This window comes from Mesocricetus auratus, unplaced genomic scaffold (genome assembly GCF_017639785.1).
Source record: "Mesocricetus auratus isolate SY011 unplaced genomic scaffold, BCM_Maur_2.0 Super-Scaffold_100023, whole genome shotgun sequence".
Lineage (NCBI taxonomy): Eukaryota > Metazoa > Chordata > Mammalia > Rodentia > Cricetidae > Mesocricetus > Mesocricetus auratus.
In genome coordinates, this window is record NW_024429204.1 from 21,907,727 (window position 1) to 21,921,435 (window position 13,709).

The 13,709-nt window shown below is 54.0% G+C and overlaps 1 protein-coding gene across 2 annotated transcripts; it reads left to right on the forward strand.

The window, feature by feature from the left end:
- The first annotated feature begins 920 nt into the window (after positions 1-920).
- Positions 921-8,690, forward strand: Trib1 (tribbles pseudokinase 1). 2 transcript variants are annotated; one of them, XM_005082751.4, is made up of 3 exons: positions 921-2,044; positions 3,880-4,172; positions 6,500-8,690. In XM_005082751.4, the coding sequence occupies exons 1-3, from the start codon at positions 1,682-1,684 to the stop codon at positions 6,963-6,965; spliced, it is 1,122 nt and encodes a 373-aa protein (XP_005082808.1). In that variant the 5' UTR covers positions 921-1,681; the 3' UTR covers positions 6,966-8,690. The 2 variants fall into 2 exon arrangements, with proteins under 2 accessions (XP_005082808.1, XP_040586363.1); XM_040730429.1 differs by lacking the exon at positions 921-2,044 and adding an exon at positions 3,316-3,513.
- The last annotated feature ends 5,019 nt before the right edge of the window (positions 8,691-13,709 follow it).

Consider the following 13,709-nt stretch of genomic DNA (forward strand, 5'->3'; position numbering starts at 1 on the left):
GCGCCCTAGACCCTAGGGCGTGCACGGAGGCGGGAGGAGACAGGAATCTGGCGTCTGCCACGTGGGCCCCTTCCGCCAGTTCCCCACATCCTTTGTTTCCCACCGGCCGGAGCTCAGGAAGCTCTTTCTGCGAGTCACCGCGAAGGGGCGGCCCAGGAGCCCGGAGGAGCTATTTCCGTGCAATCCGGGCGGGCGGCGGGCGCGGGAGGGGCGTGGGGGTGGAGGCAGAGCAGAAGGCCCAGTGTTTGCTTTTATTTCATCCAACAGAAGGTTCTATTTGTGGAAGCGAACAGACGCTGGGGATTAGAGCTGGGAGGAGGCAGGAAAAGGAAGAAAAAAAAAAAGCCACATTCACTACCACGCACAGGTCTTCCCCGGAACTACCGCGTGGGGGGGGTGAATGACTGATAATGGAATTCATCACCTTTCCTCTCGCCCCTTCCTCCGGCTGGCAGCCGCGACTCGGCGGCGCCCACAGCTCCACCGGGAGCTCCCCGAGTGCAAAGCCCCGGGGAGGTCCCGCCGGAGCGAGAGGCTCGACCGCTGGGGCGCAGCCGGCGGCGGGTGCACAGCCCGGAGGTGAGCGCGCCGCGCGGCCCGGGGAAGCTCGCGAGCCCTTGTGTTGTGTGAATGGTGCGCGCGCGCGCCAATCAGCGGTCGTTTCGCCCCCGCCGCCCCGCCCACTTCCCCGGGACCCTGACGTCACGGGCGCTTCTCCTCCGCCCCCCTCCTCGGGCTCCCGGCGCGGAGCCCGCGGGCCAGCGGGGAGGGCGCGCGCCGCCTGCTGCCCAGCCTAGCCCGGGGGGCGTGTGCGCGCGCGCGCCCGGGGACGGCCCGGGACGTTGCCACCTGCGCCCCGGAGCGCGCCGCCGGGAGCATCCCCGGGCCTCCGGCCACCCCCCCCCCCACTGTCGTCCCAGCTTCCAACTCCGCCACCCCTCCCCCCTCGCAGTCTCCTCCCTCCGCTCCGGTGACTGGGAGCCCGGCGACGGGGCCCGGAGTCGTCGCAGCCACCTCATTGCACAACCCGGCTTCCCAACTGTTTACACAGCCCGGCCTGTGAGTGTGTGTGTGTGTGTGAGTGTGTATACAGCGTGAGTCACCGGGAGGCGGAGGAGGTGGAGGAAAAGGAGAAGGAGTGCACTGGCCGGGATCAGTGCGGCGCACACACTCATACCCAGTCACTCTCTCTGAGCGCCGCTCGCCCGGAGCCCAGGAGCGCGCAGGAGCCCGAGCGGCGCGGAAAAAGTTGGGCCGGCTTTTTTTTTTTTTTTTTTTTTTATACTCCGGACTAATTGCTTTGGGAAGTGGCGTTTGCTCTGCGAAGCCGCCGAGCCTGCGGAATCCGACCCTCGAGACTCCAGCACCCGGGAACTCGGGCCGCCTCCACGTCCCGGACTGAAGCCACAGCTTCGGCAACAATAGCGGCCCCCGCCGTCGGCGAGGTGCCCGGACCTGGTGGCTGCGGGAGTCTGGGGACCCCAGCCGGTCACCCCGCCTCGGACGCGTGGCCAGCGTGGTCCTCGTGGGGGACGGCAGCGTACGGGGACGGCTCTCGTTTGGCTCCTCTCGGGGACCGATCCAAGCTCCATCCGCAAACTCCTCCATCCCGAGGGCTGGAAGAAGTCTCGGCGCCGATCCGGGGATTTACAAAGCCGGGGCCGCTCCGGCCAGGGCCGCGATGCGGGTCGGTCCCGTGCGCTTTGCACTCAGCGGCGCCTCGCAGCCCCGGGGTCCGGCTCTCCTGTTCCCGGCTGCCCGGGGGGGTACCCCGGCCAAACGGCTGCTGGACGCGGACGACGCGGCGGCCGTGGCGGCTAAGTGTCCGCGCCTCTCTGAGTGCACGAGCCCCCCAGACTACCTCAGTCCCCCGGGCTCGCCCTGCAGCCCGCAGCCTCCACCCTCCGCTCCGGGGACCGGCGGCAGCTGTGCGAGCGCACCGGGGCCCAGCCGCATCGCCGACTACCTGCTGCTGCCCCTGGCTGAGCGCGAGCATGTGTCCCGGGCGCTGTGCATCCACACCGGCCGCGAGCTGCGCTGCAAGGTGAGCATCCTGGGGCCGAGGGTTGCGGGCCTGGGTGGTCTACCCAAGTGCTTGGCTTCCGGCCCACCCCGATCACGCCCCGGCCGGAGCTTGGCTTTGGCGGAGCACATAAAAGAGCTTGGAGTCGGAGAAAAGAGGGGTTTTGGTGAGCCTCGCCCTTTTGGAGGTTGAGGGGTTTCTTGGGGAGTGTTAATGGGGAGAATGGGGAGGGTTCGGCGGTGTAGAGGAGGTGCAGGTTTGGGTTCTTGTCTCTGTTCTTTTCTTTGGCGCTCCGCGTAGCTAGCGCGTGGCGTTCCATTTAAGTTTGGAATTGCAATGGATTCCAGGGCCATGCCATGGCCCTGCTCTCATCCCCCTCCTCCCCCTGTCCTGGAAGGACGCCCTGCAGTGGGTGCCTCCTCCCGGCTTGGAGTCACTGGCAAGCTCTCAGCCGGACACAGGCTCAGCGTAGACGGTGTCGGGCTAGTACCCAGGGGGTTCTGGCTTGAACTCCCGCTGGTGTCAGAATACAGCCCACTCCAGGGAGTGGCGGGAGGGGGGGTAAGCCTGGGAGGGGCTTCACGCCTGCGTGGGAGTGTTGAGAAGCTCCCAGGGGCTCGCTTCCACTCGCTTTAGTTTGCGTCCGGCGGGCGGTTTTCATGGCAACCTTAGGAGGAGTACAACTAGATACGGGATGGCCCGGCTCTCCCGGAGAGCGCGTAGTCGTGGACGGTCTGCGCTTTGTGAGCGCGACGCTTGGACACCCCCGAGAGCCCCCGCCGACTGCTTTTCACTCCCCTGGAGTTCAAGTCGCTCCTGGGTTTTCAGCAACTCACCTGAACTCCCCCCCTCCCCGCTTGCTGCTGCCACCTACTGTCCACCCGCGTGAAATCTCAGATGCGTGGTCAAGCCCAGAGGAAGAAACTTTTCTTGGTGGATGGGAGCAGTTTTGGGAGAGAAACTTGTGTGGAGGGCTGGGTGGGGCGGGAGGAGAGAGCAGCAGAGGGATTTCCCCCCCTCCCCCCCGTGGTACCAGAGCAGCCACCTCAGAGGTGGGGTGGGCCTGGGTCATTGTGCAACCCCTTCCAGTTCCTCCGAGCAGATAATAGCTGAATCCAGATGGTGACAGCCCGTGTGTCACCATTTCCAGTTGCGTCTAGGATATGAGTAACCGGAGTGAACAAAAGGCCCTTAAAGAGACCGGCCAGCAGCTTCTAAGAGGAGTTGCTATCCGTCCTGTGGGTGGGGCACCTAAGCTGGGGGGCGGGCGTGTGTAAACAAACAGATGAAAACGGCTTTCAGAGGTGCCCATCCCCTCCTGCCAGAAGGGATCTCCAGACTGCCTCCACCTGAATCACAGCCGTAGCAGTCAGTCTCTCCCTCCAAGTCATGGGGAATGCTCTACATGTTGGCTGCCTGTGTTTCCCCTTGGAGGCCACGACACCACCACGCTCCTTGACTGTGTAGTGCCGAGCCTTCTGCGGTTGACGGTTGGTTGCTTTTCGTCCTTGTTAGGGATGCCGGGGTCCGTTCCCTTAGCTGCCTTATAGCATTATCTATTGGGAAGGTCCACATCGGGCTTGGCTCCCGGGAGCATCATGATGGCCCCTGCAAGACAGAAGCATGTGTGGAAGGCGATTCTTCCCATCATCCTATGCACCAGGGCAGGCTTTGGAAGTTGCTAGTCCCAAGGTGTGACTTGTTTTGAGGGTGTCGTAGCAGCTGTGGCTGCGTAAGTGGCAGAGAGAAGGGGATGTCCAAAGGTTGAGGACTTCAGCCCCGCTTCACGTAGGACCCGGCAGGCGGCCCCCCGACTTTTCTGGCCCCTAACTAAACAGGCCGCTTGCTCTCCGCAGGTGTTTCCCGTTAAACACTACCAGGACAAAATCAGGCCTTACATCCAGCTGCCGTCGCACAGAAACATTACTGGCATCGTGGAGGTGATCCTCGGGGAGACCAAGGCCTACGTCTTCTTCGAGAAGGACTTTGGGGACATGCACTCCTACGTGAGGAGCAGGAAAAGGCTTCGGGAAGATGAGGCCGCCCGGCTTTTCAGGCAGATCGTTTCCGCCGTTGCCCACTGTCACCAGTCGGCCATCGTGCTGGGGGACCTGAAGCTTAGGAAGTTCGTCTTCTCCACGGAGGAGAGGTGAGCAGCTGCCACAGCACCTGTGGCCCTCTGGAACCAAAAAACCCGAAGATACCCGTCCTGCAGCTAGGCGCAAGCCAAGGTCAAGGCTCAGGTCTTGCCTGTTTAGTATTAAGTCGTGCTTCTGGGAGTTCGCGGTCAACCTTGCTTCTTTCTCTGCCCTATTGGACGGAGGGTAGCGGAGCCCGGAGACACCTTGGTGCTTTTGTGGATGCTGCCTGTTGACGGATGCCCCTTCCTATTTCTGTCCCAGGCTCAGACTTAATTTCTCTGGTCTGGGAGGTCTGTCTGCTGGGGAAAAGGTGTTCATCTGTCCTGGAAAGCACAGACTCCGAGAGGTGGTCAAATCCTTGCTTCCATCAAGCGGCCCTGCTGTGCCTAGAAGGCATTGCAGAGCTGGTTAGGCTGTTGTGTTTGCAGAATTCCAGCCGTCCCGACCACACTGCGTTTCTGCACTATTTTAGCATAGGTACACCCCCCCCCCCAGCCTGGTTTGCTTACGTTTTCTGGTGAGTTCTTAGCCATCTCACATCTCATCGGCCCCATCTTCAGAAAATAACCGCATTGAATAATAAATGGAAGTTGGCTAGCGTGCACTGCTAAATATAGTTCTTGGCTTACCTCATAAAGGACAAGATGTGCTTGATAAGGGACTGAGGAGACATTAGGATTTGAAGTGGAGGTTTCAGCAGGAGAATTCAGGAAGCTGCGTGAGATACCCCATACTTCATTCTGTGGACAGACCACATCTGTGGTGGGGAGTTGTAGACTCTAGAACTGTCCTGTTGGAGTGAGTTACACGGGACGTACCCTACCTGGTCACTTTTACCTTTAACTCTGGGGGGCCCCCTCTAGAAAGTACAGGGTTGAAGTCCTCAAAGTACGAGTTAGCGTCTGACCTTGCACTAGCTATTGAAACATACTGATTGGCAAAGAGGAGCAAACTGTTTGCCGTGAAGAAGCGTCCAGTTCCTGGAATGTGCTTCTTTGATAATACGCTGCTGCCTCTTTTTGAAACATGTGCCACACACCTCACTGGTTTTTGAAATCTGCATTGCACAGGCCGGTGTCATGGGCATGGGGTTTGGTAACCCGAGGGTTAAGCAACGGCAGGCTGACGCTATTCATGTAACCAGCACAGGTGCAGGGTTTTAGTACTACAGGAGCCAATCAGGGGCAGACAGTGTGGGTTGAGTCATATTTTCCGTTTACAGAACCAATGGGTATTTTACATAACAGGGAGGTCACGCTGAGGACACACCGAAGTTAGCACATGTATACTACACTCCAGGGAACAGGAAGGCTGGAAAGAGAAAAGAAAGAAAGAAAGAAAGAAAGAAAGAAAGAAAGAAAGAAACAAACCAGACCTTTGAGAGGAAAAGGAATTGGCCGAATGTTTGCATGTAACTTACTGAAATAGTTCTGTTTCGGAGAAGCAGGCACCGGAAATTAGAGGTGCCCCCACGTGACCGCGGGGGATCTAGGAGATGTGGGTGGCTGGTTCTGCATTAGGAGGCACCTGCAGCTTCGTAAGCGTGCCTTTGACCAAAGGTCTTCTGGATTATAGTCTTGGTATCTGCTTTCCCCTCGCATTCCCCTCTGACGTCTTCAACCGTGATTCTCCTCAAGACAGAGACTCGTGTAGGATAGATACCCTGTACATTGATCTGCAGTCCCTGTTTAGGGACCCCGCAGTCCTCAGACCCATCAACCTCTTGTGTTTCTTCACGTAATTTCTCTGTCTCAGCTAAGTGTTTTTACAGTGAGACAGCCCAGGAAATGTCATTGAACGTTCCCATTGTGGTTATTGCAGCTGGGGCTCAGGTGAACAAAATTTGCTTGGTGTGGGAAGTAGTGTCAACTGGCCTGGGCTGTCAGTGTCGTAGTAAGAGACGAGTGGCCTGTAGGAGACATAGGCGCTACCTGAGGAAGGAGGATACATATGTTTGCTCTCCCCTGACAGCTTTTGTAGAACATGCCAGTCTTCTCCTGAAACCAGCTCTCCATTCTGCAATGTGAACTTTGTCAATTGTGCAACCCTATTAGGATATCTCTTACAAGCCCTAGCATCGTGAATTTTATTTGAGACTTTGCATCATACCCCTCCGCCCCGGGGCCTCTCAATACTTTGCAAATATTTATTGCAGTTTGTATTGGTTTGTGAAATCGCTCGTCTTGGTCGCTTGCAGGCCAGCGTTTACTGGATGAAGGGTAAATGGCATTCCTGCGGCCTTGGCTGTGAGTGCCTGTGGACACTGTTGTTGGGAAGGCCTTGTTTTTCCGTAGCAGCCGGTCTGAAAGTAATCGTTCCATTTTTCTCTCCACAGAACCCAGCTTAGGTTGGAAAGCCTGGAAGACACACACATCATCAAGGGTGAAGATGACACATTGTCAGACAAGCATGGCTGCCCGGCCTATGTCAGCCCTGAGATACTCAACACTACTGGGACCTACTCAGGGAAGGCAGCGGATGTTTGGAGCCTCGGCGTGATGCTCTATACACTTTTGGTTGGACGATACCCCTTTCATGACTCAGACCCGAGTGCCCTTTTCTCCAAAATCCGCCGGGGACAGTTCTGCATTCCTGAGCATGTTTCCCCCAAAGCCAGGTGCCTCATCCGCAGCCTCCTTAGAAGAGAACCTTCCGAGAGACTCACAGCTCCTGAGATCTTGCTCCACCCCTGGTTTGAGTATGTCTTGGAACCAGGGTACGTTGACTCAGAAATGGGAACTTCGGACCAGATTGTTCCCGAATACCAAGAGGAAAATGACATTAGTACCTTCTTGTGCTGATCCCAAAAACAACCTCAGGAACCTCGTAATTCTCACACATGGTATTTCCATTTCTGACGGCGGGCGGGCCCTCTTACGCGGTGCCAGCCAGATTTGGGGACCGAGCACCATCGTCCCTATGGGGCTCAACGTGGTGCCACCTCTGTGGGCTGAGTGACTTGATTTGAGCAGCACACACTCAAATTAGCTCCTCGGCAGGGGTGTCCCCTTCTGGATGAACCTTCGCGGCTGTCCCAGCGTCAGATACAAGGTCGCAGCGTGTTTGGAAGCTAGTGGAAGCGTGTGGCCATCCCACATGGCCGGGTGTAATGAACTTGAACATTTGAACGGGAACGGAAGCACGTCGCACAGTGGCATTTAGAGCAAGGTGGCAAATCGACTTTGAAGGCTGCGGTTTCTCCGAACAGAAGTTTCCTTTTCTTTAACCCTCATCCTTGCTTTACACTCACCCGTGACTGCTCCGGTGTTGGGACAGATTGAGAAACTGTGCCTGAACCCAGACTGTCCCCCAGAACTTTCCAAGACCTCCTATGCAATAATGCCGCGCCCCTCCTCCACCCTGGAGCCTATCCTCTGCAGCTCTGAGAGCACCCGCCGGCCCATTGTGGAAAAATCTGGAAGATGCAAACTCCTGGTTGAAAACCTCTGAGCTGGGTCAGACAGCGATGTTTTTCTTTGTTTTGTTTTGTTTTTTTTTTTAATTAATTTGATCACTTGGTATCTGTTAGCTCTTGAAGCGCTCATCAAATACAGCATTTAGCCTTCACCCCTCCCCAAGACCGGGTGCTCTCTCAGGAGCATATGTGAACTGTCTTTGGGCTTCAAAGAAAGACAGTCGTGGAAAAGTCTCAGATATGCAGAATGAAACTGGACTCTGCCCTCCCCATGGGACGCTGTTGCCTCTGGTATCCAGGGTCTTCAGCTCCTCCTCAAAGGCTCTTTGGATCTCACGTGTTGGGTGGCTCTGGAGGACAGGGTGAACTCAGAGACGTGGCTGGAAAGGACCTTAAACGTCCATCCGATGCATAGTCTGCCTTCTGGCTGCCTACCGCGAATCCCCTGCTTCAGCCTCCGCCTGAGTGCTTCTGGGGATGGAAACACGTACTCCCTGACAGAGAAGCTTCTCGGAGAAGCTGTCAGAAGTCGCATTAAATTAAAAAAAAAAAGATGAAATAACAGTCACTGTCTGGTGGTTTAAACGGGTAACAAAAACAGAACTGTGTTTGACAAATGGCACAGAAGCAGGCAGACGTCTTCAAGGGCTATGCCTAGGCAGACTACTAACATTGTGAGAATGCCTCGTATACCTCACGTACTGTGTATTTTATGTTTGTACATACATTTTACCTTTTATACATATGTCCGGTTGTTGCCGTTTGGCTCTGAGGCTTGTTTCGTCGTCTGTGTTTGTCTGAGGAACCTGTGTGTCCAGGGCCGTGTGAAATGTGAATGATTGTTGGCCGTACGACCTTGGCAGGAGGGTGGGACTCTGGGAGGAGCAGGGACAGGCCACTGCCGGGGTTGCCCAGCGCTTGTGTCTGTGATACACTCCCCGGCTGAGGACTCGGGGGCTGTGATATGCTCCCCGGCTGAGGACTCGGGGGCTGGCCTGGGCATTCGCCTGGACAGCTGGGAACACTAGGTCTCCTGTGCGTGAGTGGAAAGGTAATAGCGACACACTGTTGGTGACTCTCAGAGAACTTTGAATAAATCTGGTTTCGTAAAGAAGTGTGGTGAGTCTCCTCTGCATGCACACGGCCTTCCTGTAGCCGTCCACAATGAGATGGCCTTTGACTTTAGGGATTTAGTGTCTCACAGAAGACAGGAGAGTTAGACTTTAGGGGTTCAGTGTCTCAGGAGAGTCAGACAGCTGTGGTTTGGTTGTTTTTATTGACAGGGTCTTTTTTTTTGTTTTGTTTTGGTTTTTCGAGGCAGGGTTTCTCTGTATTGCTTAGGAGCCTGTCTTGGAACTCACTCTGTAGACCAGGCTTGGTCTCCAACTCACAGAGATCCGCCTGCCTCTGCCTCCTGAGTGCTGGGATTAAAGGTGTGCCACCACCACTCGGCTTGACAGGGTCTTATATAGCTCTGGTTGGCATGTGATTTGCTATGTAGACCAGGCTGGCCTGGAACTCAGATCTTTCTGCCTCTGGAATTAAAGGCATGTGCCAGGATACCTGCCTAGAATCTGCTTTATTTGTTCATTGGACATGTGTCCTTTTTTTTTTTTTTTTTTTTTTTTTTTTTTGGTTTTTTCGAGACAGGGTTTGTCTGTGGCTTTGGAGGCTGTCCTGGAACTAGCTCTTGTAGATCAGGCTGGTCTCGAACTCACAGAGATCCGCCTGCCTCTGCCTCCCGAGTGCTGGGATTAAAAGCCTACACCATCACTGCTGCCCGGTTTTTTGTTTTTATTGTTTTTCTTTTCGTAATGTGAATTTTTTTTTGAGTTGAAGAATTGGCAGGCTTTTGATAGCATGGACGGTTTACATCTGTTTTGCCATCCCCAGTACTTTGGAAGCTGAGACAGGCACGTCAAGAGTTCAAGACCAGCCTGGGCTAAGCAAGCATGTCTCAAAACCAACGGGAAGAATTGGCTGGCTTTCAGTGTCTTAGGGTAGGGAAATGGAGAATTTGAGAGATGCTATGAATACCCCAGAAGAATGTCACAGGACTCCAAACAGAATTTTACTACCTTCCTTCATCTTGATAGAGAGAGGGTTGTGTAGGTTCCAGAAGGCACCGCCCCTCCAACTTTAGACCTAATTATAGTAAGAATAATGACATTTCTTCCCACCACTGCTCGCTCTGACAGTGTAACTATGAAAACAAGGAAAGACTGCTTAGAAAACATTGGCCTGGCACAGAGTTCAGGAAGACGGCTGAATTAGGTTCCTAGCTGCACTGTGTCTTCAGAATCTCTTAACAAAGGAAATCAGACTGATTAAAGCTGTGAGGCGCTGGGCGTTGGTGGCACACACCTTTAATCCCAGCACTCGAGAGGCAGAGGCAGGTGGATCTCTGTGAGTTCAAGACCAGCCTGGTCTACAGAGTGAGTTCCAGGACAGCCTCCAAAGCAATACAGAGAAACCCTGTCTGGAAAAAAAAAAAAACTGAGTAAGGAGTAGGGAAGGGCTCACAAGTCTCCCAGCGTGAGGCCCTGCAGGTGGCTGGTGGCCCCATGCCCGTTGATAGCACAAAAAGATAGGAAGTCGGGAGGGCATCAAGAGGTAGATCTGGGAAGAAGTGGGCAGTGAATGTGATCAAAATATATGCAAGTCCCTTTATCCCAGCACTCGGGAGGCAGAGACAGGTGGATCTCTGAGTTCCGGGCCAGCCTGGTCTAGAGTTCCAGGACAGGCTCCAAAGCTTCAGAGAAACCCGGTCTTGAAAACCAAAACAACATATATATGTATGTGTGTATGCAAGCCAAGTATGAAATTCGCAAAAGTCAGCAAAGCCACAGGGTTGGGGAAGCTGCTCTTTGAGAACAGGTTCCTGCTACCAAGCCTGACAACCTTAATTTGACTCCCAGGATCCACCCTGTGAGAGACGAGAACTGACCTGTAAATTGTCCTTGATCTCCATACACTGCTGTGTGCGGTACAAACCACCATACCCCATGTACCGTGAATTCCCATAAAGACAAAGATAGAGAACATAAAATGGGACCTGGGTTCCCCAGGCTATGTGTGTCTCTGCTTGGCACTGCTTTCCAAGGCACCCACTATGGGAGACAGTGTTTCCTGGTTTTTTTTTGTTGTTGTTTTGTTTTGAATTACTTATGCATTTGAGACAGGGTGCTATGTTGTAACTCAGTCCTGCCGCAGTCTCTCTAATGCTGGGATTACAGTGTGGGCAAAAACAAACAAACAAATGAGTATTTTATACCTGAGTACTGTATTCATACCATCTGTCTCCCCCAATTCCTGTCGTCCCCTTCAGTCTCTTCTCAGAGTCACAACCTTTTCTTTAACTGCTGTTAACACACACACACACACACACACACACACACACACACGCACGCACGCACGCAAACACACCCCGATGAGTCCATTTAACGGTGCTCCTCTCTGTGTGTTTAAGGCTGGCTGCTTGGAATAGGATGGCCTTAGAGAGACTGAATTTTAACAACGTAAGCATGAAGTCTAACTGAGACACTTGGCACAAGTGCCAGGTGACAGTTTTTTGGTCCTTTGCTAACTAGCGGTGACATAGGAAGGCAGACACATGGTGTCATTGTAGTGTGGGTCCTGGGACTCAGGAACCATAAAGAGCAGAAAGTTCAGAAAGCCAGAGGCCACCTGGGAAAGGAGCAAACGGCAAGGATGCTGGCGGAGCATGGAGGCGCCTTCCTCTAATCCCAGCACTTGGGAGGGTGAGGCAAGAGGATCAGGAGTTCAAGGCCAGCCTCAGCTACATGAGACCCTCGACTCAATCTCCCCAAGTAAAAATCCAGAAAACCAAAAACGAAACTAGGGTTCGGGCTGGCCCGGTCTCTCCGTGAACAGAACCTTCAACCCTGAGCTCCTGGAGAACCCCAGAACCCAATGCTGCAATGCCTCCCGGTTCCAGTGAACCAGGTTGGCTTGGTGCAACTCCCTGGGCACACAGAGTGAATACTTTGGACTTCCCTAGCTTTAATCTGAGGATTTCAAAACACTGCAAGCAATTAAGGTTACAACACTCCTTTGTACTGTTGTTACATGTGTCATGGAGAGAAATATGGGTCAGGATTGGTCAGGCTGCCATGTGATATCACAAACACATACATTTCAAACAGATCAGGGGGCAGCTACTCCCAGATGGCTGAGAGGAGATGTCCATGAGTGGGTCCCTCACTTTCTTTTTCTCTTGTGTCCTTTATATATTTGACATTTGAGTAGGTCATAACACCGCAATGTCATACTATCTGTAAGTCCTGAATAAATGGCCTCTCTCTCCTTCTCCCTCTCCTATCTCTTTCTCTGACTCTCTCCTTCCTCTCTCTATCTCTGTCTCTGTCTCTCCTCTTTCTCTGACTCTCTCTCTGACTCTCCTCCCCCCCTCTCTGTGGATGGGTGCGGGTGCGCACGTACACGTGTGTTAACATAGGCTAGGCTGACACTGGACTCAGCCCTGTGATGGCTTGGGTTCACAGGTGAGTGCTATTACACCTGGAATTTCTAGAAGTTTTATTCTTTCACCCCCACCTCTACAACATACTTTCTAGAAGCTTCCCTCTTTTTGTACACACACCAATTGAGTGAACTAGGCAAGCCAAGTATTTCCCTGTCTTGTGATTGAGAAAGTGAAGGTTCAAGTGTCTTTCGGTGGCCGCTCAGGAGGAAGGGTCACCTCATAGCTGGGAGATGAATCTGGCCCCTTGGACTGCACTCCAAACCTAGAGTTCTCAGCCCACACACCACCACCAAACAGACTCCTGGTAACAGATGACAAGGAAAACTGTTCCTGAAACAATCCACACGCAGAGCCTTCAGCTCCATTGATAGCTTCAAAAATGATCTGGTGTGTTAGTCAATAAACACAGAAGCCCTAGCCAAAAAAAGAATAATAAATAAATGAACGAGGGCTCCACGGTTTACTCAACGAGCATGCGTTATGCCTACCAGAAGCTAGACACACGGTACACAGTAGGAAAAATGTCACTAAGACTTGGGGCTAGCTTGCTGGGAGAACTCCAAGTGGCCAATGACTGCTGAAGCCTCGCTCTTCCCTGTCACTGAGCACAGTGCCCACTGAAGGGAAGGTCACACGCCTGCCATGGACGGGTGATAAGAGAGGGGTGGATAGATGAGCGGGTGGGTCAGGGAATAGCAGTGGGCGGCCTGAGAGACCGATGATGAACGGAGATCCTCCAGCAGCTCAGAGCCTAGCCGCCCTCCGTGTCAGAGAGCCATGAGCATGACCGTGGAGAGCCTGGGACCACGGCCACAACCCAGGTCTGAAGAGCTTGCTGCTCCTATTGTCTTTCAAGCAGGGGTGACATGCTTTGATTTCTTTGGTCCCTTCGGCTGCTGTTTTGTGACGATTCTGTGGGAACAGGTCCCACCCCACAGCAGCTGTGGGAACAGCCCCATGCTTCCTTCCAGAACCAGACCCAGGTTCCTTGCCTAATATCCTCCTGGATGAGGGAAGGTGCCGCAACGACGGTGATGGCGTTGACTTTTCAACATGGCTTTGGCTGGGAAAGGGAGGACAGTGCGAGGTTAATCATCCGCCCTTCCCAGAAAGCAAACAAACAAGCAAGGAAAGGGCAGATCCCAGCGCCAGCCTCTGGGAAGCAGCACAGGAGCCTTCAACTCATTCCTTAATTATCTCAGCTGCAGTGACTTCACAGTTCCCAGAAGAGGAGGCAGAGGCAGCGCTGTACCTCGAGAGCATGAGACCTCAGGTTGGACGCCCAGTCCTGCACAAACGTGTGTGTCAAGCCAGCCCTCAGAATTTCTAGGTCATCTGCGGTTACATAAGGAGTTCAAGGACAGCTTGGGACACTTGAGACCCTGTTTCCAAAATAAGAAAAATGGCGGGGTTGGGGGGGGGCATCACTGGCTTCCAAAGCCCCATGATTCCAGTTTGATCTCCAGGACCCAGATACTGTCGGCTCCTATGGCAAGATGGGAGGCAGGGGCTGGAGGTCCCCTGGGAGGCTCATGGGTGGGCTAGCCTGGAGTACGCAGCATGGTGGTAGGAACAAGACAGAGACTCTTCCCAAAAAATCAAGGGAGTGTGGACGTGGTGGCACAG

Coding starts and splice junctions, on each gene's coding strand:
- Trib1 (XM_005082751.4), top strand. CDS start 1,682: ATGCGGGTCGGTCCCGTGCGCTTTGCACTCAGCGGCGCCTCGCAGCCC. Junction 2,045..3,879: donor GCCGCGAGCTGCGCTGCAAG/GTGAGCATCCTG, acceptor TGCTCTCCGCAG/GTGTTTCCCGTTAAACACTA. Junction 4,173..6,499: donor GTCTTCTCCACGGAGGAGAG/GTGAGCAGCTGC, acceptor TTCTCTCCACAG/AACCCAGCTTAGGTTGGAAA.